Source organism: Fukomys damarensis, unplaced genomic scaffold (genome assembly GCF_012274545.1).
Source record: "Fukomys damarensis isolate Sample0158 unplaced genomic scaffold, DMR_v1.0_HiC HiC_scaffold_16, whole genome shotgun sequence".
Classification (NCBI taxonomy): domain Eukaryota; kingdom Metazoa; phylum Chordata; class Mammalia; order Rodentia; family Bathyergidae; genus Fukomys; species Fukomys damarensis.
In genome coordinates this window covers 11,078,779-11,106,345 of record NW_022900928.1, presented here as the reverse complement: position 1 = coordinate 11,106,345, position 27,567 = coordinate 11,078,779, and the positions used below count along the sequence as shown (strand labels likewise).

The 27,567-nt window shown below is 42.5% G+C and overlaps 1 protein-coding gene across 1 annotated transcript; it reads right to left on the bottom strand.

The window, feature by feature from the left end:
• Positions 1–11,342: 11,342 nt before the first annotated feature.
• On the bottom strand, positions 11,343–27,567 carry E2f8 (E2F transcription factor 8). The gene is made up of 13 exons (XM_010620420.2): positions 27,133–27,567; positions 26,702–26,826; positions 24,799–25,080; positions 24,238–24,394; positions 21,977–22,291; positions 21,591–21,752; positions 19,446–19,583; positions 17,853–18,053; positions 17,460–17,547; positions 15,992–16,517; positions 12,644–12,776; positions 12,127–12,527; positions 11,343–11,793 (listed from the first exon to the last, which is right to left on the bottom strand). The coding sequence occupies exons 2-13, from the start codon at positions 26,714–26,716 to the stop codon at positions 11,605–11,607; spliced, it is 2,607 nt and encodes an 868-aa protein (XP_010618722.1). The 5' UTR covers positions 26,717–26,826; positions 27,133–27,567; the 3' UTR covers positions 11,343–11,604.

The window sequence follows — 27,567 nt, the reverse complement described above, 5'->3', positions numbered from 1 at the left end:
CCTACAATTCATTCCCAGCATAGTGATCTCCCGATCACTGTGCATTACTTACATCAGTGGTCTCCAAAAACAGTACATTCCCTACCACTAGACATCTTCGAGTAGTCTAGCAGCTGGAAACAATGGTGCACACCTGTAGTTCCAGCTACTCTGGAGGCTGAGGCAGAAGGATCACAAGTTGGAGACCAGCCCAGACAACCTAGTGAAACTCTGTCTCAGTATAAAAAGATCTGCGGATGTAGCCCAGTGGTAGGCACTTGCCTAGAATGTGTGAGCCTCTGGTTCAATCTCCAGGATAACAAAAAGAAAAGAGCCTGGAGACAACCTGGATTGTGTGTTATAACGGTAATTTAAAAAAATACCTTTACACAAAGAATATAAACATTATGTACCACAAGCATGTGAAAAAAAAGGAGAGAGATGGGGGGAAGCAAGAAAAGAGGCAATGAAAAGAGGAAATAAAATGTGCCGTGTACATGTACCAACTCCACACAAGGAATGCAAACACTGTGTAATACAAACATGCACTAATGAATAAAAATAAAAATAAACAATTTTAACCATATGTGCATTTTATTGCACATTTTATAAGTTCTGGTACATGCGGAGACCCACATAACTACCACCACAGTCACGATAGGCAACAGTTACACTACCACCCCCAAATTCTTTATTTTGTCCCTTTGTAGACATCCACTCTGGTTCCTAACCTCTAGCAACCTCTGATCTGTTCTCTATCCCTATAGTTTTGCCTTCCCTAGGGTGTCATAGACATAGGATCACACAGCTCTTTGGGCCAAGTTTCCTTCACTTAGTTTAGATGAAATTTGTTCCCATTATTGACTAGTCCATGGTGCCTTCCTTAATAGCTTGGTCCTATTCGATTGTATGAATCTACCACAGTGTCCCTTCTCTCACCAGTGGAAAAATATTTGGGGGAATTTCTAGCCGGTTTCTATTCTAGCACCGAAGGGGCTTGAAAGTTGTCACCCAATCCTAACAATAAGGGAAAAAGTTGAACAAACTGAAATTAACAGCTCTTTTCAGACCCAATAAAGAGTTGAGACCACAGGAAAAACTGCTTCTGTAAAATTAGAGAAATAGGTAGGTGGATTAAAAAAGCCACAAGTTAATGGAGCAAAAACCCATGAGTAGAAATATATTGGCATTGAGTTAATGCATATTTGGCTTTCAACAAAAATTTACAGGGCACACCAATATACATTTAAAAAAAAAACACCCAAAATCAAATACAGTTTAAATAGACAGAGCATGCATCAGAACTGGACTCACATACAGCAGGGATTTTGGAATCATTCGACAAGAAATTTAAAATAATTATGACTCATATGTCAAGGGCTCTAGAAGAAAAAATAGACAATATGTAAGAACAGACTGGTAGTGTAAGCGGAGAGAAGAAAATTCTAATTAAAGAAAACATTTTGAAAAATGAAAAACTCACTGTAATACAAATGAAGAAAATCTTTGACAGGCCCATTATGGACTGCCCACAAATGCGGACAGCACCAATGAGCTTGAAGATAAGTCCAGAGAAACTTTCCAAGCTGAAAAGCAAGGAGAGAAAAGCTAAAAGTCAATGAGACACAAAATCCAAGAACTATGCAACGACTCCAAAAGGTGTGAAGACACATGAAAACACCCAGAGGAGAAAGAAAATTATATTTGAAATGATAATGACTCAAAAATTTCCCAAAATTAGTGTCAGAAACAAAACAACAGAGACAGAAAGCTCAGAGAACACAAAGGAGGATGAGTGAATTATTATTGGATTTGTTTCCAGTTTGGGGAAGGCATAAATGGGCCACAAATGTTAGTACACAAGTTCTCCTTTTTAACATAACTATTTTTTCAAAGGCAAATAGCTGAATAGAATTTCTGGGTAATATGGTGAATCCATGTCCTACTTTGTAAGAAACTGCTAAGTCATTTGCCAAAGTGCCTGTCTGTGCCTTCCCACCAATAAGAGTGAAAGTTCCACTCTTCATCCTCACTGACATTTGGTACAGCTACTTTTTTCTTGGTTTATTTCTTAATGTTTGGCCATTGTGATAACTGTGTAATTGTAAGTTAGTGTTATTTTAAACTGCACTTCCCTAATGAATGCTGATGTTTAGCATCTTTTCATCTACTCATTTGCCATTGTATATCATCTTTGGTAAGATGACTGTTCAAATATTTTGCATACTTAAAAATTATATTATTTTCTTATTATTAAGTTTTAATAGATACGTGATTTGCAAAAAATTTCTGCCCAATTTGTGACTGGTCCTTTCATTTTTTTATACAGTGCCTTTTACCAGTATAAAACTTTCATACTGCTAATTTTACAATTATTTTCTTTCATGGATCATGCTTTTGTGTTGTACTTAACATTTTTGGCCTAATCCAAAGTAGCAAAGATTTTTCTCTTATGCTGTCTTCCAAATGTTTGATGAGCTCACTTTTTGTAGTGATGCATATTATTCACACTGAGTTTATTTTGTGTAAAGTGTGAGATGTAGGTTGAGGGGTGTGTGTGTGTGTGTGTGTGTGTGTGTGTGTGTGTGTGTCTCGCATGCACGTGTGGGTGTCTGACTGTCCTTATGGAAAGACTGTCATTTCTCTGTGGATGTGCCTTTGTACTTTTGTAAAAATAATTAATTGGCAGTGTTTGTGAGAATCTATATCTTGACTCTGCTCCCTTGTATTAACTCTGGTTCCTGTTAGAATCTCTGGAGAATGTTAATTTTTGTTGGTGCTACTGAGCCAGTATATTTCTTTGTATTTCAGATTCCATACATGTAAGGCCTAATATTTTCATTGTGTTCTTTTTTTATCATTTCTACTACTCTGATGAGAACTTCTGTGCTTCCATTCATTTCAAAAGTTTTCACCCTAACTTCATGGAATGTGATCATAGTAATCACTTTATAATTCTTTGTAATTTCACCACCTAGATCATCTTCAGTTTGGCGTGTTTCCCTTGAGGATTGGGCAGGTTTTCCTTTTTTGTTATTGTTTCCTTTTTATAAGTAAAATAATTTTAGATTGCATACTAGCGTTTTGTGAGAGTTTGGATCTTATTAAAACCCCCTGGAGAATGTTAATTTTATTTGTTTGTTTATCTCATCAAGCAGTCCACTTGACTAGGTTCATACAGGTTTTGTCTTGTTTCAGGAGGTTGTGTTTCCAACATCAAAGCCGAGACATAGAGAAGAAAAGAAAAACCCAGTAAATTCACTTAGATTCCAGTTGTTCTTTCAGATACTTGCTTGTGTATTTTGATCAGATGTTTAATTATAATCAGTGGAATAAATGGACATAACAGACTTGGTCTGTCCTGACTAGCACCAAAAGTTCTGTAATGACCATTTAAATACTGGGTGAGGATTCTCCTAGGCTTATTACTCAAATCTAGCAACATGTCAGAATCACCTGGGAATCTTTAAGAACTACAGATTCAAAAAACCCTACCCTGTATGCATCTCTAGGAATAGGAGCCCAAGAATCTGTAGAAGTTTTTGTGTGTTTCTGATACAGCCAACCCGGAACTGATTCGGGGCCCAAAATTAGGGTTGGAGGGGGAAGTTTGTGAACCCTTAGATAAGATGATCTCCAAGGTGTTTTCCAGCCTTCTAGCCTAAGACTATATTATTCAGCATATCACTTTTAAAGAGCTTATTGTTAACAAGGCACCAGTCTATTAACTTCCCTCCTATTTCCAGCTGAAGATCTAAGTTTTATAGGTCACCTCAAAAAAGAAAAAAACTTCTAGAGAGGATAAAAAGCATGGAATCGACAAGCAAAGTCAAGAGACTAAAACCGATAGAAGAACGGACAGACCCCAAATCTATAAGATTAGTTTCATGGAAGTAACAGCTTTTTGCAATAACGCAGTAATAATTTCTAAATCTGCTTTATGTGGTGTGAGCTGAGAGGAATAGCACGTTGCTGAAGTCTGAGGATTAGTGGTTTCATTAGGGCCTCCTTTCCTCCCTAGAAACAGCTTTTCCTGTATATTTGACGCAATACTTTTCGTTGGGTGCAGTTTCTGCTTACGCGCTCTGAATTACTAGTGAGTTTCAATTTGCTCTTCATAAAAATGTATTGTTGAGGGACCTTCAGAAATCATCTCGAGATTATTTTATGATAGTACAGGAGGAATACAGTTCTGAGCAGTGAAATGCTTTATTTGAAGGAGTCAGGGCTGGGACTGCAAGCCAAACTTTCATCTGCTATTATGATTTGAATCTATCATGTCCCCAGAGGCCATGTACCAGAGGATTAGTGTCCAGCTGATGCGCTTTGGAGAAGGTGACTGGATCATGAGGGTTCTAACCTCATCCATCAGTGGATTATCTGTTGAAGAATTCAGTTTGATGAGAATACTGGGGAGTGGTAGTTACTAAGTGCCTGTAGTTGGAGGAAGCACATCACTGGGGGAGAGATGCCCCCAGCCTGGAGCTCTCACACTGTCTGCCTGCCTTTTGGCCATTGTGAGGTGAGCTTTCCTCTGCCACGTCCTTCCGTGGGGAGGATTCTGCCTTGCCACAGGCCTAAAAGCAACAGTGGGCCGGGGATTTAGTTCAGCGGTGTCGCCACTTGCCTTGCAAGTGCAATGACCAGGGTTCAATCCCTGGTATCAAAAATAGTTTTATAAATAAATAAAGGCAATGGAGCCAGCCAACCCTAAATGGAAACCTCTGAAACAGTGAGCTGAAACAAACCCTTCCTCCTCTAAGCTGTTTTCCTGGGATACTCTGTCAAGGGGACAGAAAACCGATGCATAAAGTCGTGCATTCTCTACCTAACTGAACTGAGCCGAGTGAGATCTCACCTGTGGAATCTCCTGGCATCCTACCTCAGCTGGGTCAGAGTACTGCACGGGGCAGTGGCTGAGCTCCATGCAGGGCATTTATAAAGGGCACTTTGAACTAAGCATGCTTCAGCTGCCAGATTTGCAACTTTGAAAGGCCTGGAAACTAAAATGATCCACCACTTGCTGGCATATCTTTTTCTCTGGCCTCTGGGAAGTAGATGGCCCATGGCTGCCTTTTGGCCTCTTCCCCTGTTTCCTCTCAAAAATGCCACATGGTATTATATACAGTCAGTGCTTCTCAGGAGAGCAGAACCACCAGTGAGTTGCGGAGTAAAGGCTTTCTTACAGGGATTAGACAGCCCTAAACAATGGCCCATGAGTTGGGAAAGCGAAGTTTGAAAGGGCAAGTTGGGGTCACAGATCAGCCAACCTGAGAAGCCAAGCATGTCCCACCTCCAGAAAGGAGCTGGTGGTAGAGAAATGATAGACAAGAGCCCCTGCTCATCAGCAGAACCTGCAGTCAGGAAGAAAAGGTGAATGACAAGCAGAGGACAGCAACAGCCAGCTGGAGCCTGTGGCTCTTTTTGAGACTGTCATGGCATCAAGTCGTAATGACCTTCAGAGAGAAATGACAGCTGCCTCATGTCTCCTTCCAATATCTTGCACAAATTCTCCTTTGGGCCAACTCAAAATCACCATCACAACATAAAAATGGTTTTGTGACATGTTGTTCTGGCTTAAGCTACCTGATGCTTACAGGTATAGAGCCTGAAATAGCAATAGGTGTCAAACCTTGGGATTAAGTCTACTAAGCACGGCTCTTGTTTGCCCTGAACAATCTGGAGTCAGCCTGTTTCTCCACAGTCTGAAATGTGTGTGTCACAGCTCTGGGATGACGGAGCTCTGGAATGCGATATGGTGAGGTCAGAGCAGACTTTGTAGCCGGCTCTTACATCCTGGGCCCCTGCACACTTGCCCATGAGGCTGATACATCTGAGACATGTTTGTGTGTGTGTGTGTGTGTGTGTACTGGGGATTGAACCCAGGCCCTTCACACTGAGAAATATCCCCTTTAAAAAACTTTTTTTTTTTTTTTTTTTGATACAAAATCTTGCTAAGTTGCTAAATTTCCCAAGCTGGGTTCAGACTTAGGATCCTCCTGCCCCAGCCTCCCAGAATGCTAGGATTACACTACTCCTGGCTTGAGCTATATTTGTGTGTGTGTGTGTGTGTGTACTGGGGATTGAACCCAGGCCCTTCACACTGAGAAAAATCCCCTTTAAAAAACTTTTTTTTTTTTTTTTTTGATACAAAATCTTGCTAAGTTGCTAAATTTCCCAAGCTGGGTTCAGACTTAGGATCCTCCTGCCCCAGCCTCCCAGAATGCTAGGATTACACTACTCCTGGCTTGAGCTATATTTCTTAAGCTTTCTAAAATTAGTTTCCTCCAAATAGGCCTCATACTATCTCATATTGTTTTAAAGTTGGTATAATAGTAGATGTTCAAAACATTATTCCCGATACCTTCCAAGTCCCACTCTTTCCCCTAGAACATCTAGGACATACCCTGTTTCCTTAGAATATTTCTGCCTTGGGACACCCTTATGACTAAGTACTGGATTTGGGTAATGAATGTAGTTTATACATTGTATTGAATATTCCTGGTATTCCACTATGGTTACAGGTTTTCAGTATCAACGAATTTTAGGTGATGTGGCCAAAAAGCACCAGTTGCCACTGGGAACACCTGAATTTATGGCCCTGTCCCCAAGGATATGGAGGAGAATGAGGCCCTCCTTGAGTGGTCGGTCAGGAATATAGTGACTTGGAGCGGTTTATAAAAGGATTTTGGTGGTATGAGCTCCCCTGGATCAGAAGATAGACGTTAGTCATGAGGGTAGTGGGACAAGGCAATAGAAGCTGATATCAGAGTTGGAGATAGAGAACCACACGGAATGCTAAGCATGATATTCTGGGCTATTCATTTCACGAGAATCTAGGCCCAGGCATTTAAGAGCCCCAGAAGGTGTCCCTGTACCACAGGAGGCCTAAGGTGTGTGGGCTGAATTTGAGTTTAACCAAAGCGGTGCTCATGAATTTCTGAAACATGAAGGAAGGTTAAATTATACTCAAAGTATTCTGTTTAGGACTTGAGGAGCTATATCATTTTCAAAAGATTTAATCCACAGTAACTGAAATAAAAAGGTTTTTATTTAGGATAAACTTCGAGAATATTCTCACATAAAGGATGTTTTAAAATCAGTACATGTTTGCGGTAGGTACACGATGATAATATATTCTTTGTGTGGAGTTGGTACATGTACAGAATGCATCTCCATTCCTCTTTTCATCCCCTGTCCTTCCTCCTTTCTTCCCCTCCTTCCATCTCTTGATTTCCTTCCCATTTGAGAAAATTCTATCTTCCTACTATCTATCTTTTATTTTGTTCTTTATTTATAATTTAAGTTTCTCATATACGACACATCATGTGATATGTAAGCTGGGGTGTCTGATTTATTTCACTTGTCATGGTCTCAAAGTGCGTCCGTGTTCCTACAAATGACTCAAGTAGGTCACTGTTTTGTACAATGCAGTGCTGTGTATATAAAAATTGAATAAATACATTAAAACGGAGTCCAGTGTACAGATACAGTTCTCCTCTTCTTATGACAGAGTTTGGTCATAAGTTTAAAATGCCCAAAGTTGAAATTGCATTTGGCTTTTGCAAGCCGATACACTACTTTAGCAACACGATGCACACAATAGCACCAGTGGTTTATTCTTGGGGTTCCATTACTGACTGGAGCTGCAGCTGGCTGTCACTGCTTAGCCCCACAAGAGTGTCTGCCACATATTACTGGCCCAGGAAAGATCAAAATTCAAAAATCGAAAGCCAGTTTTTGTTGAATGCACCATGACAAAGTGGAAAAGTTATACGTGACCGCTGAAATTCAGGGACCACCTGCATAAGGGTTCTCAAAAATACCCTTGATGACTTAACTATTGGAGGACACTGACAACACATTTCCGACCTATATTTTTGTACAATATGTTGACCGTCCTGCCAAGTTGTCATTTAGCTGCTGATCCCATTAAGCAAGTCATTAGCTGGATAAAGTCTAGAGTGGGGGGTGAGATGTAAAACCACTTCTTCAAAAGTCGATTAAGAGATTAATACTCTCTTCCAGCTTGAAATAATAACACATCTCCTTTGAGTTTATCTTTTATTTTAGGCTCTCCAGGCTTGAAAACTACAGTCAGTGATACTGTAAAGAATCTGCAGTCAACTCACACTCTTTTATATAATTAATAGGATTTGCTCAAACAGCTTATCCGCTCAAGTTCTGAAAATCTCTTTATCCTTTATCTGCAGAAACACTAATCACTTGCAAGGACAAAGTTGAGGGAATTTGCTTTAAAGACAGTTTTTAAAAAAGTTTTCGCATCAAAATCTACTGCTCTAGTTTCCTGGATTTCTTCTGTCTCTCATTTCAACTTTTCCCCTGTAAGCTATTTAAAATAGCACTTCACATCGACTGGAACAGAGGTGAGTTAGTCACATCTTCTGGAGAGACAAACATTTCTGAAGGCCCTTTCTACCTGCTGTATTGCTGAATTTCACTGGGCCCATGACATAAGGAGCTGCGTGATCTAAAACTGAGAAGTTCAATGAGAAGGGAAGCCGCGGCTCTGGGTGTCCTGTGGTGATCTGGAAAGAGTTCAGAATACACTTATTGGAAGGGGAGCAAAGGCTGAGGGAATCAGCATGTGGCCGAACCTCAGATCTGGGCATGGGCTGTCACCTCTGCAGTAATCCGGGCTACAGAAACAAAACACAGCAGCAATCGAATGTTAAGAAAGCTGCTGTGAGGATGCAATGGAACATCAGAGTCCAGAAAGGGGCGTTTAGGCTGGATGTCAAGTCCACTTTTGATAGACATAGATTGGGCCTCCAATTATAGTCCACGGGGCTCCATCCACTGTGGAAAGTGAATTTCCTCGAGGAAATAAGGAAGCAATTTAAGAAAAGAAATTGCACACTTGGCAGAAACTTTGTGATTACTGTGTTACCACCTTGCATCTTTAAAAATGGCTCTAGCTATATAAATGGGGAGCATTCTCTCATTAAAGCCTTTGGGTTACCATCCCAAGCATGGATCATTCTATAAATGCCTGTAAAACCAATGAAAAATAATAGGACAGACAGGAAGAAGGCAATTTCGAAAGCTGGTGGGCTATGTACTAGTGTTTGTTATCTATTGCTGCTTAACAGGGTTACCACAAACAGAATTTTCAAACAGCACACATTTATTACCTCCCAGTTTACAGGGGCCAGGACTTTGGATGTGGCTTAGTTGGGCCCTCTGGTCAGTGTCTCATAAGGCTGCAATTGAAGTGGCAGTCGAGGCTGTGATATCATCTGAGGCTGGACCAGGGAAGGATCTGTTCTAAGATGACTCAGGTTGTTGGCAGGGTTCAGTTCCTTGAGGTTATAGGTAGGACTGAAGATTCAGTTTCTTGCTGGTTGTTGGAAGCAGGCTGTCTAAGCTCCAAAAGGCTGCCTACAACTCCTTGCCAGGTTGGGTTCCCTGACATGGGTTTCTTTGATTCCTCCAAGCCAACAATGGAGAAAGACTCCAGTGAGACAGGTACTACAGTCTGATGTAATTATTCAACCACACACATAGCCATGCATACCCTATGTCTTTACTGTATCCTATTGGTAAGAAGCAAGTGACAGGTCCCACCCACTCAAGGGGAGGGCATCACACAAGGATGTGAACACCAGGGGGTAGGGATCAAGGGCAACATCAAAAACCTGGAAGTGGCAGACCCAGGCAGGGCAGTCAGAGAACTGACATCTTTCTCCTGTGCATAGAATTTCCCCAGGGAGGTTTCTCCAGTGGAGAATTGGTGAGGGTAGCAGAACAGAGCCCTGGCCTCTACCCTCTGTAGCTCTGCCATAGAGCAGGGGCATGGAAGGAGCCCGCCTCCGCAGGACTGCAGTGTATCTCCCTTTTGGGTTGGTCTTTCTCTTACAGTTCTGTGTATGTCACTAAATCTAGAAGCCTCTATGAAATTACACCTTCTCTTTATTGCATGGAAATGCTTTATTCATATTTTGCTCACCTGTATTACAGGCATCTTAAAAACAGAAGCTATTTCTTGGCTATTTCAAGGAATGTTTGCATGCCCTTTAAGCAGGATAAAAACGAAGGCAAAGAAAGATACTGTGGAGGAAAGTGCTCCACTTCACTGTCGAGTGATACAGGAGAGAGGGCTCCAGGTCAATGAGAAAATCTGCCTTTAGCTGCACTTGGTTGTGTAAACAAAACATGTACATTCGAAAGGGGTGACCTTACGAATGTTCAAATCACTGCCCAACGTGCTTGGGTCCGCCCTACTAGAGCTGCTAGGTTGCATCCAGGGCAGATGGATAACGGATAACGAAGCCCAGGAGACACAGGTTGAGTCTTTGCATACACTAGCAGCATGACCATGGACTTAGTGCTTTAACCGGAGTCTTAGTGGCATCACGCTCACAGACAGCGCAACGAAGATGTGCAGCACAGAGCCTAGAGTTAATATGTAGGAAATCAGAATCACGATGATCCTCTAAGACTGTGACCTGGGAAGGATCTTGCCAATTCTCAAGATGTAATTTGTCACACACCAAGGACACGGAGGAGGCACGCTTAGTACCCAGTACACAGCTCACTTCTCCTCTTGGAGCTAAGGGGGGTATAGTGTGCTGGTTCCCCGAGTGGAGGAAACTGGACTCTTTACTGCCATTCTCTCTTGCTTGGAGCTGACCATCCTGAGAACTGGTGGCAGAGCGTCCTCTGTGGACAGCAGGGGGCCTCGGACAGGTGCTGATTGTGTGGGGGCAGGACAGGGAGTACGGACAGGGAGTATCACAGCTCCGCCTTTCATCTCCTACCTCCCAGGGTGGACTGCAATTCACATGGGAATTAGCAGGGTGTGCGTGGCCAAGCCACAGTCTCTCCAAAGCCATGTCTACTATTCTGGGCAATACGAAGGGTCACAAGAGGGGAAGAATGTAGAAACTTTTTATAAACTGCATTATCTATGGGGACCAAGGATATACTCTTTACCAGGACTCTGCCTCTGTGATGAGACCCAATTGGAATTTTCTCCCCAAACTGCCCTAAGGGACCAAAGGAAAATGTTAACTACATTTTAGAAAAGTTTTAATTTGAACAATTTATGATTAAAAATACATCTTATAAATAATTTCTCCATAGACTTGATTGAGGATTGTTGCAAACTGTACAAAAAAGACATACTGCAACATCAATGGGTTAAAGAAATTACAAAAATACAGCAATAGCCTTATGTAAAAATATAACATTGTATATCACACAGCATTTTCTTTGTGCAAAAGGTTTCACAGAATGCTGTGTTGAGCATGTCAAACATATTTAAAGGGAAGTGAACTTTAATAGGTACTTGTGTAATAGTATAAGCATTTGAAATGACAAATCATCTTCCCCCAGAAGTTAATATATTTTAGCTCAACATTTTACTTTTATTTTGTAGGATAAAAAGGCTAAACTCAGCCCTATACAAATGCATATGTGTCTACATATATATATATGTATGAAATATATATATATGTACAAAAACAAGTATCTGCTTTGATATCATGTAAACATCCAACATATTTACAGTATTTCTGGAGATTGTGCTCTCCAAATCAGTCTGTACACATCTTCGCTGCTAAATAAGTCTTTGGAAAATTAAACTAAGCCAACATCTGTCAATCAGTGGACATCCTCTGTTGACACTTCCAGTTTTCTCTGTGGAACAAAGAGGCTTCCAAAAGAGGTTTTATCAGCACCAGCACCATCAAAATCCACACAGGACAAGCCAGTCGGCTTGGTGGGTCCACCTGGGGTACGGAAGAAACTTTCGGCCACTAAGTGTGATCCTTTGGGTGTCACCGGAACGGGCTGATTTAAAAGAGAAGAGAAAAAGGAATTAAAAGCACAGAGGTATAGAAGGCCCAGCGGACTTGGAAGATTGGACTGGATGGACATGTACAGCACATCCTGACACTGGCTAGTGCAAGGCTTGCCAAGTTTTACACAGGCAAAAACCTCTTGATGAGCCAGTAATGCGGACTCTTTGAGCAATCTTCCTAGATCTGACAGAAGGTTGGCCTCCACCCCTTCACTTTCCTGTTAACCTTCCCCTCTCCAAAATAAGCAAATCTCCTATGATAATACAGACATTTGGGACCTAATAATTCAAAGAATAACTAAATTAAATGGAAACACACTCACCTGTTGTGTCCCTGTCATGGTGACGGATTGTCCATTTGGTTGGCTCTGGCCCGGGACTGGTGAGTCAGAGCCGGTAACCCTTCTGTGCTGAGAGCCTGCATTTTCTGGTATGATACTAACTGCTTCTATTTTCGGGGACACAGGAATGGTTCCGGTCCCAGGTCCAGGGCTGGCAGACATCTGCACACTCGGGGAGATGAGTCCCAAGTGCTGGAGGGTGAAGTTTACAATGGCTGAGCTTGGGTTCTGAATGGCAATGGGATGGCTCGAGGCAAGGGCGGGGCTGTTCCCACCAGGTATAGCTGCCACAGAAGTGGGTGAGACCATTAGCTTTAAAGGTGTCACATGAAAAGAGGGAAAATTCACAGCAGTGAGTTCAGAGGATGTCACTGGAATAACACCTGGGGAAAAAAAGGGGAGAGTATCTTAAAAGAACAGGCAATTGTCTAAGAAGTTTACAAAGCTTAAGAAACTTGAGACTGACTCAAGTTTGAAGAGTGTTTTTGCGCATACTCACCTGCAATCGGGGAGCTGTAGAGCCTGTGGTTTGGGGAAAGTGTACCTGAGCTTTCTTTATTAGACAAAATGGACTCTGCCCCCAAGGATGAGCACTGGGTGAGAGGGATCAGGTATCCTGATGGGAACAAGGTCTGGAAAACAAGGAGGAGGGGTTTATTTACATACAAATGCTACTGGAAGAAAAATGGTCACATGACAGTTGTTGTCTGCCTCATCAAACCAATGCCTCCCACAGTTTGGTCTGAGCCATCTGGTCCCTAGAACACAACATCCTCCTATTCACTCCAAGCCTTGTCCTGGCTAACACAGATCATTTGATCTTAAATGCCACTGGAGCCTGGTTAGGGGTAGGACTCACCCAACACAATACCCTCACACAAGGACATCCTGACTGCTGTGATCAGACTTCTGGGGGTGATGAGCTGCTGCTGGGGTCCAGTTTAATGCTGGTGACATGAGCTGTACTGTAGGAGTGTGTACAAGTTATCCCTGAATTAGGTAGTACAGCATTTCCCAGCAAGTATTCTGAGGGACCCTAGCTCCTGGGGATGCAAGCAGGCATGACTTGACTCATGATCAAATATGTTTGAGAAATGCTAAATTAAACAAAGGCCAATGGTGTCTCTGTTAGAGAATTTTTTACATGACTTAAATGATGGCATACACTATTAACCTGCAAGTAGGGTGGATATTGCATGTAGCATTTCCCAGAGTATTTTCGGAAGGCTATTAAGGAGGACTAATATTCAAAGAAAACACACCTGAGACAGTGATTTGGAGAAAGAAGTGGCCAAACCGTGGCCCATGGCCATGTCCAGCCCCTCACAAGCTTTAGTACAGAAAGCTTTACTGGAGCACCGCCATGCCCACTCATTTAAGCAGTGTCCACGGCTGCTCTCCTGCCACACTGGCAGAGCTGCAGAGGCGCCACGAGGAAATACAGGCCACAAAGCCAAACAGATTTACTCCCTGGCCCTGTACAGAAAAGTTTACTGACCCCTGACTGAGAACAAAGGAATTTATAGACTTTTTTTTTTGGTAGTACTGCTTGTTCTGATGACACCAGTCTTTAACATGCAAACTAAAGTCTGCTGGAGTTCAAAAATGAGACAAAAAAATAGAAGTGAATAATTCATAGTAGAGATCCAAATATCATTGAGCAAACAACTCATGCAATAAACAGAAAAGGCCCACATGTCTGCCTGCACGCACCTCCCACCCGGCCAATTACTCTCTGTACTTCACCAAGCAGGGAAGTCTACGTGGGTGGCTGGGAGGCCCGCAAAGTCTGCTGGGGGCTGGTGAAAGCTAAAAGCAGCTCTTATAAAATAGGAGCTTCCTTTTATCTTCCTTCAGACCTCTCTCCTCTCCAATGTCAAAACAACAGTCCACAGTTTCATCTGGCTCTTAGTCTTTTCCTTGGGAACCAGTGAATTCAGAATCCACAAAGCTTTTAAAAGTATATCACAAGATTTACATTTTGTTTCTTAGGTGCTTGCTAATGCTCAAAGTCATTACCAGATGGAACTCTGAAAGCAAGGAAGTAGGGAATTCTGAGAGGTAGATTTGGGCCTTTTACATACAGCTGTGCTGTGATCTTCAGCCATGCCCTCTTGTAAAGTTACTAGGATGGCCAGTTGGACGCTTTCAAGAGTTCAGTAAAACTTGAAGCACTCTCCTAATAATCACATTTTAAAAATTCTCAATGAGCTACATTTACTACAAAATATTTTAACCTATAGTGATAATTCCAATTAAAAAGTGATCAGAACTACTAATTTAGCAAAATGAACGAATCTGACATATTTCCCCTTGCACGTCAATGTCATCTCTTCTCACCCACAGGCCCCCTCTTCCTGCCATCTCAGCCTATTTTATTTCCTCGGTCCTTTTTTCGCATTCAGTGTCTGTGTTTATTTTTGTGTTTATTTGAATACTGTCTTCTCTCCACCTCTAGAAGTGTGGATTCTCAGGAAATGCGCCCTGGACTAATTAACACATTGTCTTTGTTCTCTAAGCACATGCTAAAAAGAAATGGTCAAAATGGAGTCACAGAGATGAAAAAAAGAAAAAGAAGCTAGGGGATGTGGAAAATGTACCCACTGCAAACCTAATCCTGATAATTCAGGGCACAGCAGGAGACTGTCATGAAATCATCCCATTGACCCAAAGAGATTGGTGACCTCCTAGAAAACTGAGCCTTGTGGTTTTTCTCCCCAGTATATACACTAAGTGCAAAACAATACATGAGATCCTAGATGTTCTGAATGGTTTCCATGAGGCCTTCCTCAGGGAAGAGTCGACAAACTCTAAGCTTATTAACAGCAGTTAAAGAGAATGCCCTTCAGCTGATGCAGCATCTTAACCGGCTCGCAAACCCTTCATGTATATCATCATGCAATAAATTCACTTAATCCCACAGAAACCTGCAGTGTGGCCACAGGGTAAGTACTCAGAAGCAACAGCCACCCGAGGTGGGTGCTGGGGTTAGATGGGGTCCAGAGCAGTTTTTCTACTCCACTAGGCAAGTAGGAAAAATTGGGAGAATAAATTCATTATAGAGGAGGAAAAACAAAAAAGATGTAGAAAAGTAAAATAACGAGTTAACAGCAGGGGCAAAACAAGAGATTAATTTCTGCTTGCATGTGTAGTGACAATGATGTGTTTCATACATAATTGTCCTAAAAGAGGGAAACAAGACAATGTATGTGAAAGTACCCAACACCCAATATCCAATAAATATTCTTTTTTTTTTAACCAATCTCCACCCAGGAAAAAAAAGTTATCTTGAATGTCAAAGTCTTTAGAAAGCAATGTATGCAGTATTTGTACCCTACAATTTGCCAAGGTCAGTTCCATTTTCCCATATATAAAAAACCGAAACTGTGAGATACAAAGTATAAAAGGGAACAAATTATCTCCTAGACAACAGATGTCAGTTCCATGACATCGGACAAACATGGGGAGTGACTCAGAAAGCAGGAGTTACAGGAACCTCATGCACCCATCCATTTGAGATTAGGTCTGCTTATAAATTAGTTACAACTTTCATGACAGGTGTTTGCATTCCAGCGAGTGATGGAGAAACAGACTTAAGGACAACCACCTGTGGTGCTTTAAAAAGAGTGCAAGTAATCCCTTCCTCCAAAGGTTAAAAATGTCTCTGCAGTCATCCCAGTCAGGGGATTAGCTGTATGAACCTCATTTGGGTTTCAGGATGCTAAGGAACAGTTCTTTGTCTAAGACACTGCTCTTTGCTCGGGTAAATTTCCCAAGTCCCTAAACTGTGCCCTAATCAGGCAGGGCATTCCTAAAATTTTAAAGCACAAGTCAAGGTTGTACTTACCGCGGCCACACTGTCGAGTCCTTTTAGGTCCTCTTTATATTTCTTTTTAGAAACACAGTCCTCAAACAAGCTGGACCTCTTGGAGCCCCTTTCTCCAGGTGCCTCCCTGGTTTGGTTCTTTGCACCTTGTCTCTCTGGTGCTGGCAGTAAGCTTTCGCATCTGCAGGGGCCACTGGACTTTGTGGCATCCCTGGTGGCCTTGGTGGTGGCATCTGTGGAGTCTTTTGCTCCGGTAACTTGAGAGCAGTAGGAGGGGCAGACTGCGGGGCTCAGGCCTTGGGGTGGTGCCATGGTTTGGGCTTGGGCAGGTTGCAGGTAGATGGCATAGGATGGGCCGGAGGGGGCCTGAGGTAGGATCACGGGCACTGCGGGTGACAATGGGCTGGGGACCAGGGGCACCACCCCCAGGGGCTGGATGAGGGATGGTGACATCTCCAGCTCAGCATTTGCTGATGCATCCAGAGGGGCCACTGGTTTGTAGTGCCTGGATCTTGCTAGCTGTACTTTCACTTTCTTTCTGGGTTCACTAAAAGATAAGACGTAAACGTGACACAAGGGACATATGTTTTTCTCCTCTCCTCCATCCTCTTCCATTTTAAGCCTCAGGTTGAAGTTACACTGTCTTTTCTTTTTTTTTTTTTTTGGTACCAGGGATCGAACTCAGGACCTCGCGTTTGCAAGGCGGACGGTGACACCACTGAGTTAAATCCCTGGCCCTGAAGCTGCACTTTTATGAAACTAGTAAGTTTCTGTACTGACTGAGCAGGAGACACAGAAAAGATCATCTCTCCAGTTTCTAAGGCCGGTGCCCTGATCACATAAGGTAAACAACTGTTTTTTTTATTAGTACATATTTGCAGGACGTGACGTTTACATTCCTGTGTAGCGTAGGCACATGTACAGAAAACATCTTAATTCCTTTCTTCATCCCCTTGTCCCCAATCCCTCCAGCTCTATTCTCTTCCCACTTGAGAAAGACCTCTCTCCCTACTTCCCATTACTTATCTTTTATTTTGGTCTGTATCTGTGTAATAGAACACAGTAATTAAGTGTGTGTCTGATTTATTTCACTTAACATTATGGTCTTAAGGTGCTCCCATTTTCCTACAAAAGACTCATCTATCTTTTTTATGGCAGAGTGGGGCTGCATTGTGTGTAAATACCACATTTTCTTTCTGCATTCGGCTGTTGATGGGCATATAGGCTACTTCAAGATTAGCTACTATGAATCGTGCTGCCGTGAAGAAACAGGAATGCACGCATCACTGTAATATAATGTCCTTAACCTTTTCTGAGAGGATACCTAGAAGGGAAACAACTAGGTCAAATGGAATTTCCAATTCTAGTTTTTGGAGGAATCTCCATGCTCATTTCCATAGTGGCTGGTCAGCTGACATTCCCAGCAGCAACTCTGACAATGCAATGTAAAAGTAATTCACCCCGTTACTGAAGAGCATCGCCAACCTACCTCGATTGTTCTTCTAGCTGCATTTTGCAAATAGCTGCAAGCTGAGCCATTTTATTCGGGAAGGGTGGAGAATTCTGAGAACTCTCAGCTGGTAAAACAGAAAGAGGGGGGACGTTCAAAGCTAAGGAATGAATGTTCCCACAAAACCCCATCACAGGAAAAAGAACAGAAAACACATTGCCGCTTCCAAAGTCACACAGCAAATTAATAGTAAACTCTGCAAATTCCTTTTCACCCTTTCATTTGAATGTCATTTAGCTTTACGTGTTTGCAGGTTTGGGTCTGTAGGTATTGAAACAATTCTTTTAACAATATGGCAGGGATCGAGTAAGCTGTATATATAAAAAACAAGCAGATAAAAAGGAATGAGCTCACCACTCCCAGGATACACACCTTTGTTCTTGACAGGGCTACTGGGAGCAGAATTTATCTTTCTCCGATCGCTCTCTATACTCTTTACCAGTTTGATAAGAGATGGGTGTCGTGTGAAGTTTGGTTTCCCACGAGTGGAAAAGAGGTTTTTGGCACAGTTCTCTTTTGCAGACCTCCTCATCTCCAAGTCAGAGATGGCAGAAGTAATGACTGGGCTGGAGCCTGAAACAGAAAAGCTTAGTATATTAAAATCTGGTGTTTTGGCTTCCTTCTGAGATACGAAATCAGTGTAGCTCAAATTTTAGGGACAAAAGTGGTAACAGTTAAAGTGCCAGCTATGGGCCACTGTCCCACAAGCTTTACATATGTGACCAAGTCGGTCTTATTCAGTGAATTTTGAGTTGCAGTATTTCACAATGTATCCCTGAAACCACTGCCATACAGTTAGTTGTCCCTTGGTACCTGGGGAGGATTGGTTCCAGAATCCCCTCTGATGCCAAAATCTACTCAAGCCCTGTATATAAAATCCCACAGTATTTGCATATAACCTGTATACATTCTCCCATATAGTTTAAATCATCTCTGGATCATAATACCTAATATTGTATAATGCACATGCTATGCAAATGTTATACTTTAGGAAGTGACCAGAAAAGGTCTGTATATTTTCAGGAGAGCGCGCGTGCGCTCACTGCTGTGCTGTGCTCACACACACTGCTGTGCTGAGTCCTGCTGCGGTGTCAGTGGGTGCGGAGAGCTGACTGTATCTCATACCAGCAATGTGCTCGAGTGTAGTCACTACTGACTTTTCTTTCTTATTGATGGCTGAAAAACTGTCTTTTCTCATCAGCGGCCTGTGAGAGCTGATCACACCGGCTCCATGCGGCAGGTGCTTCTCAGAGATTAGAGCGAGGACAGAGACCTTAGCCACTAACTCAAGACTTCTGGGAGCAACACGTGGGCCTGGAATATGGACCAGGTCAGTGCAGAGCCTCCACTCCAAATCCTGGCACCAAAGGGCCTCTCCCTGAAGTTACACCCCACTCGCAATAACCCCAAGAAGGCGCCTTTGTTCTTACAGTGTCACGGGTGAGGAACCCGAGGGAAGCTGGATGCATAGCTTGCCTGAGGCCCCATGACTAAGTGGCAGAGCTGGGACTAAAACTTAAGTCTCTGTGCTTCACGTTCTTGCCACTTTCCAGTGCTCCGGGTGGGGATCTTGGAAGGTGACATGTCAGCATGGCAGAGCTGATGTGTGCACTAGAGCTACCTGCTCGGAAAGCAGAATGAGGTCGGCCCACATCCTCCACACGCGCAGGTCCTGGTGCGCTCACCAAGCAGCACAGTGACACCAGCAGCAGGATCTAAAGCTCTGAGGTGCTTTCAACTTTTCAGAGCCGTTCACTTACAAATCCGACTTCCCAGACACAGGGTGGAGGGCTGGTTATAGACCTTAAGGTATGACAGAACCGGTGGCCAACCTTCCACGCTGGCCCTCAACTTTGTCTTTTCAGCCATCTACGTATGTCTTTTCCATGTGGTGGTATAGGAAGAAAAGAAGGGAGAATGTACATTAAAACGAAAGCAAAAGGGTGAAAGTAAACAATTACGTACCACTGGTACTTGGACTGATTTCCGGGCCTGTCCATTTAAAAGCTGGTTTTCGACCTCTTTCCTCTGTAACATGAACTTTCTTGATAAGATCCAGGCTACTTAGAACATTAGCTATATCATACAGCCTCCTAATTTTTGCTGGAAATAAAAAAGCATACATACCTCTTAATAGAGTAAGGAAGGATTAAAGGATTTTGCTTGATAAGAAATTTGTGGAGATGCTAAGAGCTATCCCAACCATCAATGTCAGACAGGAACATCTGACTCCTTTGAAGTTAGTCTAGTGATAGGGCTTTAATTAAAACAAAAAATTGGTTTTAAATATTTAAGAGACAGTTACTGCTGGTCCTGAATTTTGAAATGACAACAGGGAAAGGTGAAAAAGGAAAAATCTTGATGAGATCATCCTATTTATAGAAAGTCACCATTCCTACGTATCTTCTAATGAGAAGTCAGAATTTTGTAGACAGAAATAGATCAGTGATAAATGCACTGCTGTTCTGCTTGTGATAGTTCATAACAAGATTTACTTAAAATCAGAAGCATGCAAAATTCTATACCCCCATAAAATTTGTAAATTTCGTAAATAAGGAGTTGTCCTTAGGTCAAACACATATTTGTTAATTCTATAAATCTCACGAATCTTGATGTTGCCACAAAAAGCCTATTTACTTCCATTTTGCTAGTATAAACTCATGATTCCAGACTCCTTCTTCATAGCCATGCCAGAAGGTTCTGAGTTTCCTGGGAATTCAGCAAATTACACATCTGCAATTCCTGGAATAGCTGCCAGTGCTGTGACGAACCAGGGAAACAGAGCTGAGAACTAGTGACTCAGAAGAAACAGGCGACCCATCAGTAGAGTCAGAACGTCTTCTTTCAAATCGCAGGTCTCCTAACCCCACTGCCAGCATCATTACCCGTATTCTTTTATCTGTCTTTACAGATACACTATCAGCCTCAGGATGTCTAAACATACTGCCATGGAACTAGTACAGTGGACTTTTGACTTATGAACTCAATTCGTTCTCCAGGGCAGGCTGTAACTCAAGTTGGACAATGAAGGCTCAGGCTCCTCTACACAGCCTCCAAAGTCTCTCTCCTGTACACAGGCAGCTCTCATTGTCCTGAGAGAGACAATGGCCCGGGATTTCTCAGTTAACCCCACACAGGAAAGGATGATGTCGTGTTCCATCCAGAACTCTTTAAGGGTTAGATCTGGGTCTGACACCATCTGGAAGCATAAGCAGCCAGCATTCAGGTCACAACTCAAGACTTTGTTCGTAAGTTAAAACTAAAATTCCAGTCATAAGCCAAGTTGTTCATATGTCTGGCCAGTCATAAATTGAGCTTTACAGGATAGGAAGGCATCTTGGTGTGAGGCCCCCGCAGTCACTACAGCCTTTGGGGTACTTGGGCTGGCTCTTCCTCACCACACAGCTGGGTCCTGAGTGGCCCCCATTCAGGTGAGCCCCAGCGGAGATGGGCCTGCAACAGACTCCCTGTGTGCTGCGTATTTCCGTCCACATGTTCTCTCTACTCCTCCTTGTGGAGCTTCCTCCAAAATCTGGCATGGCAACTGGGTCAGAGCCCTATTCCTATTAGGAACCCAGTCTACGGTCCCTTCTCAACTCAGAGCAGGTAATCTGGCTAAAATGATTCTTTCAAAACAGCAAACCATCTCTATGATAGGTCACTTTAGAGGTCAATTTTATAACAGCTATTTGTTATCAAATAGCTTCACAGTGGAAAGAGTGGAGATCTAAGACTCGAGCCTACTTTACCCGACGGTACAGATTCTCTTAGTGTAAAAAGGGATCAGCATTAAAGTATCAGATGAAGTCAAAGTACGAATAAGAATAGTCATACCTACCTTTGAATCCTACAAGGTTACTAAAGCGAAGGCTATTAGAGCTGCTTGAGAGAAATGAAGACAATTAGGTAACTGGAGAAGATTTTTATTTTTATTTTTTTGGTACTAGGGATCAAACTTGGGTCCTTGCACTTATGAGGCAGGCGGTGGAACCACTGAGTTAAATCCCTGGCCCAGAGAAGATGTTTACCAGTACACTTAAAAATCAGTCAATAACTGAGAGTACTATTCACAAACAAGTCTAAAAATTCCATGATTATGATGACACTTACTTTTAAACTTGCTTTTATCCAGGTCTTCCACATGGTCCTCCCCAATTAAAATCTTGGCAGCAATTTCTAGGCTGACGATCTGAGGCGTCGACACCAAGAACAGCATCACAAATTTCTGGCTCATTACTCTTAAGGACTTGTCTTTGCGGCTGTTTACAGAAGCTTTGGAGAAGGATGAGGATTAGAGAATTAAAATTCATGAATGGACAAGCGACTTCTAAAGTGACAAGGCTAAAAATACCACCACCTGATCGTCCAGCTGACAACTGCAGCATCTTGATATTAAAAAGCCACAGGAGCTGTAGAGCGGTGTTTTCCACGGGGTCTTTTTTTGGAGACCCTCGAGGAAAGCCACACAGCCTGGGCTTTTCAGTGCCGTCTCTCACCTGCCCGAAATTCCACTCCAGGAAGTTCAACGAAACACATCTCTGTATGTCCATTCTGGCCAGTGTTTGACTTGACGACATGATCTTCTATACTGTAACTCTTAATAAAGTCAAACTCTTGTTCGTATTCTTTCTTTTTGATCATCATAATCTGCTCGGCATACTTATTCTCTTCCCCGACGCTCTTGAGAGTCCCAAGGGTTTTGTTGAGATTATGTCGTCCGTGCCACGTGTACCTGTTTTTGGCGAGTCGGCTCACCATGTGTAAGCTCTCTAGGACGTTCACGATATCGTAAATTCGGCGACGTTCAACATCTACGGAGAGTAAGAACTTGGGTGGTTACCAGAGTCACTTTTGTAATGTGTTTAGAATTGAGTAAGTTTTCTTCTACAGTATTTTTTGTCAGCAGGTTCTGGATAATATAATTTTACTTACTGTATGCACACACTCCTAATAAGTAGTAGGTTGAGAACGACATGTACAGACAAGTTAATATGACTCAGAAAGATGACATCTAGTGAGGACACAGTATGTGTCACACAGCTTCAAAACACTTCTCTCCTAACTTGTGAGATAGGTATTAATATCTCATTTAATTTCTTTTCTTTTTCTTTTTGGTACAGGGCATCGACCTCACGCTTGCCAGGCAGGTGCTGTGATACATCCCTGGCCCTGTATCTCATTTTAACAGCGAGGACAGAGGCTAAACCAGCTACAGTTGTTCATCCTATGGGACAGCCAGAAAGGAGCAAATCAAAGTCTTTTATATTTCAAAGCCTGTATACTAACCCATTTATTGTAGTACCTTCCTAACATACACAAACCCGGCCCTGCCTATAGTAATCACATTAAAGATACAAAGTGCTGACACTTCAGAAAAGTGCAAAAACATGACGTTTTCTAAATAATCACATAAAAAATAGAAAATTATATCCCTTTTTGGGTCTGTGCTTACTGTCTAGCTACTGTCAAGAATGGGATAGTAGTTCTGTGACCTCCATCCATCTAGTTAAATTGATTTCTCAGCATTCTGCAACGTTAGATTTTTTTCTTCTTTCCAGAAATTTACTTCTAAAGTTGATTCAAAGTCAAGTATTTGATGAAATCTTGCCTTCCTGGAGAAGTGCTTAACGCACTCCTTCAAAGAGGGTGCCCCCTAGTGGCCGCTCGCTGTTCCTGGGACCTGCCTGTTAAGACCCTGCCTGAAAGCCTCCCTCAGGGGCTGTTCTCCGGCCCTAAAGCCCTTCTTCCTGATGTCCGCAAAGCCCTGTCTTGATTTTTTTTCAAGTGCTGCCTCAGCTGTCAACTCAGTAAGCCCTGACCTGACCACTTAATTTAAAATTGTAAAGCGTCAGCATTCCTGATCCTTCTACCCTCTTTTCTGTAGCATGTTATTACCTTCTGACATTCACCATCATGACCAACAAATTATGTCCCTTCTGCTTCCCTCCCTGTAGCTTCCCCAGAGAAGGGGCTTTTGCCCTTCTTGTTGCATGGCTGTATCCTGAGCTCCTAGGACACTGCCTGGCACACAGGATCAGTAGAGAGCCGCTGGATTAAAGAGTGCATCCTAGTAGTGTATATGAAGAGATGAACCTAAGTGGTATGTTCTTAAAATGTGAAGTCAAGCTGATATTTACAGACATGATTTAGAAAAGTAAAGCTGTTCTCCATGGGTGATATCTAGATACTAAAAGGTATTATCTCGCCCAGCACGCCTCAAGCTTTAGATGCAGGTAGGTACCTAACTCCAGAGATACCCCCAAGTTTACTACAGACCCTTTCTTTAATTTGATGCAAGGGAACAAAAGAGGGTGGAACATAATTTGTGCCAACCACAAAACGTTCCAAAAACCCTCACTCCTCAGACTAATGGTGGCTGAGTGGCAGGGAACACACAAGCTGGCCCCACTCACAGAAGCTGGCCTCAGTTTAGCTATGAAGATACGCATGGGCTTCTCAAGGAGAGGCCAAGGTGAAAGTTCAGAGTTGTAAGCAGATAAGGAAACAAACAATAAAACACTGCTGCCTGCCAGGAAAGCTTTAGAGACCCTATAATCAGAAGCAACCTCCACTCTGGTTTTATTTTGCCTCTAAGATTCACTGCAGTTAGAAACTTTATTCTTACAGTAAGAAGACTTTAGAGACTAATTTCCTCAGGGCCTTATCTGTGTCTGTCACACACACTGGCTCTGAAGGAGTTAAGTCCATAAAGCCACTTTAATTATTAACCGTTTCAGCAAACCCTCAGCATACTTACTGAGCTCTTCTGCAACTTCGTCCAGACAGATGTCATTATTCACAGCAGGGTTGGGATACTTAGGGTAGCGAGCCAAGAACTTATGACATAGCAACCCTAAACTTTTCTCTTTTCGACTCGGTTGAGACTTCTCATATTCATCTCCAAAGAAGTGTTCCTACGAGGGAAAAGGTTGACAGATTTACGAGGGGCATCTGTGCTTGATGACTAACACCACTTATATACATGTTTAGCTTGGACAGCTGCAAAGTTTAGGTAGGGTAGGAAAAAGAAGGGAGGGTGTGTGTGTGTGTGTGTGTGTGTGTGTGTGTGTGTGTGTGTGCGCGCGTGCGTGTGGGGCACAGTACAAATGAGCTTTGGCCAATCTGCAAGGGAAGCCTGAAATGAAAATTACTCAAACGTTCAGAATTCCCAGTGCAGTATCTGGTGGGGACCAAATCTCCCTGGTACTCCAGAGGAGGTTAGTAACAGTCCAAGAGTGGGGAGGCTTCCTCCTATGGGCACCTCTGTGCCAGTTTCAAATACCCCATGAATCCCCATGTTCCACCTGTGAAAACCTACATGTAAGCAGTCTTTAGCCTCAGGTAAACCCCTTCTGTTGTCAAATAGCCCTCTTTGCTGATCTCTGCTTCGGATCTCTGGGCTTACTGCACTGATAAGCATTTTCAGGTTGGCTGTTGGCGTCCATGGTTCTCCCTGGGAGACTTCCTTGGGTTTGGTGGGTGTGGTCAAAGGGCCCAGATTAGGCGAGGATAGGTCAGCCCGCGCTACGTTCTCCTTGGTGGACTCCTTCAGAGGTGACTTCATCAGTACCCTTTTGTGTGGCTCAATAAAAAGATTTTCCTGGTTCAAAAGAAGTAGTTAAAAAAAAAATCTATGGTAAGACATGACTTATCAGACAGCTTTTACATCTAAAAGTTGTACAAGGCATAGATTATTGCTAAGGAAAAAATGCCACATGAGACTATAAATTTAAGTCTGATAAGTGCATTTCCATGATCACACTTACTGTCTATTCTAATAGTTAAATTTCCCACTTTTAATTTTGCAACAAGCGTAGAACTGAATGTTTTCATCTGCTAAGAATTAAAAAAAAAACTTAAAATATAATATTTAAGCTCTGTTTTGAAATAATTTTAGATTTAGAGAAAAGTTGCAGATAATTTAGAGTTCGGAAACATCTCTCACTCATCTCCTAAAAAGACTGATAAATTTAAGTGATCTCTAATTTTAGAAGCAAGCTTTACACAAGACAGTAATAACTAAAGGCCTCCAGGGTAGAAATCATTATCCATTTAGCATAATGGCTGTATGCAGTAGATGCTCAGTAAGACACCAACCATACACGAGAGCCGAGCAGACTTATCAGGAAAATCTAGAGTGCCTAAGAGAACGACTTCTGACCAGGAAGATTTGCTCTTTGAATGTACACCTCCTCATTTTACAGATGGAGAAAATGGGTCAAGGGGAGTAAAAACGAGCTACTCAAGGTCACAAAGCTAGTGCCTAGCAGAAGGATGGCTGCTACCAAGACAAGAGGGTAAATAACAGCATTTCTTAAGAATAAGAAAGACTGTCTTCCCCACTTTCAGACTCCTACCTGTAACTATTTTAAAGAAAATACGTGGAATGGCAGTGAGTAGAAGAACAGAGCGATCCACTAGTTCCAAAATAACTTTAGGAACGTGGATGAATGGTACTGTTTCCATGTGACTCCTAAGTATTTGGGCAGTGTTTTCCTGCGTATATGTTCATTGACTCTTGTATTCCTATTTAGCAGAAGAGGACACCAGGCAGAGGGAAGGTCACAAAGGACTGGGACTTTCTCAGCCCAGGTATGGTGAGTGCTCTCACAGGGAAGTTAGATGATCCTATGGGGCTGCTTGCCTGCGTGTACACCCAGAATGTGTGAGCCTGAGGATTGGCTTTTTCCCCTAAAGGCTGCTGTTCTTCACCTCACACTGTCTGCAGTAACAGCAATTCTCTTCTTTGACATCTAATCCTTTAAGAAAATTTTCCTAAAAGTTCACTTGTGTGTTTAACTTATCAATACCAACCAAGCCACCCCTATTAACAATTCCTCTGTAATTTTACAAAAATACTCCGTTACAGCCTTTTGAACCCCGATAAAGAACCTGGGAGGACATTATTCTTAAAAGAAGTCTAATATTGAATCATATCAAATGCCCTTTCCAGTTCCAAGTGTTCAAGAATCTTCCTAAGTATTTTAACGAATATATTTTATTATTCTTAAAAATGTTTTTGTTTCTCTCTTTGAGAATAGACTTCCACCACATCTGAGACTTCCACGTCTCTTCAAAACTCAAATTTCCCTTCCTTTGAGATTTTTACAAAGACTAACCGAAAAGAGATATTAATGACGCTAGAGAATGAAAAATTAAAAAATTAAATCAGGGTGATAGTACACTTAAGACTACACAGTAGATATTGAAGCTAAAAGTACCTTTTCGTTCTCCATTCTGTCAACTTCTCACATTTAGTGTTTCTTTAAAAATGAAAAATCTGGAGTTCCTCCCCAGATCCCAGTGGTTCAAGTAGTCAAATCAATTCTATTAAAATTTTAATATCCTTAAAGAAAAAGGGAAAGGAAAGGGAAAAATCAGAACCAGGAGATCTGCTGAAAATTCACAGACACAAGAGGCTACAGAAATAAAGACTAACGAAAAATGACAAATTAGACACTTTTTTGTTCCATCAAAGGTAGGGGCTCACTGGGTAGAGAGAACTCCGGCAAACACAAGTAAATTCCTTCATAAAACCCATCTGCTATCAGACTTCAAGCAACCCACAGAATCTCCACCGACAGCCCTCTCTCATCTTTAGAGAAGGTGGGCTATTTTCCAGACCCCGTCAAAAAAAAAAGAAAGCACCCACCTGTCCACCTAGCAGGACTCCGGACTGAGCGCTGTACAAGCCCGGTTCCGGCAGAGCACACGCGACCCCAGATATCTCGATACGAAACTGCATGGAGTTGCCTGAATTTCTCCCCTTACACGTACACGTGCACAGGCGTGGCAATAAAGGCTCGGGAAGTTGCTTGATATGAAACTCCCAAATTCAGCCCCAAAGCTCAAAGGTGTATTGCGAGGCATTTAAAGAGCGCCTTATCTTTATCCTTTTTTAAAGATTTCATTAAAACTGCAGAGCGCCAAGTACTGGCACTCAGGTGGCGGGTTCACGACACGAGGTTCATTACACCACTGAAGGCTGCCTTTGCTCGGTAAGGCAACCAGGTACAGTCCCCTGGTCGCCACCCGCTCCGCCCGGAACACTTCCCCTCCTCCTGGGCGACTGCACCTCCCCCGCGCC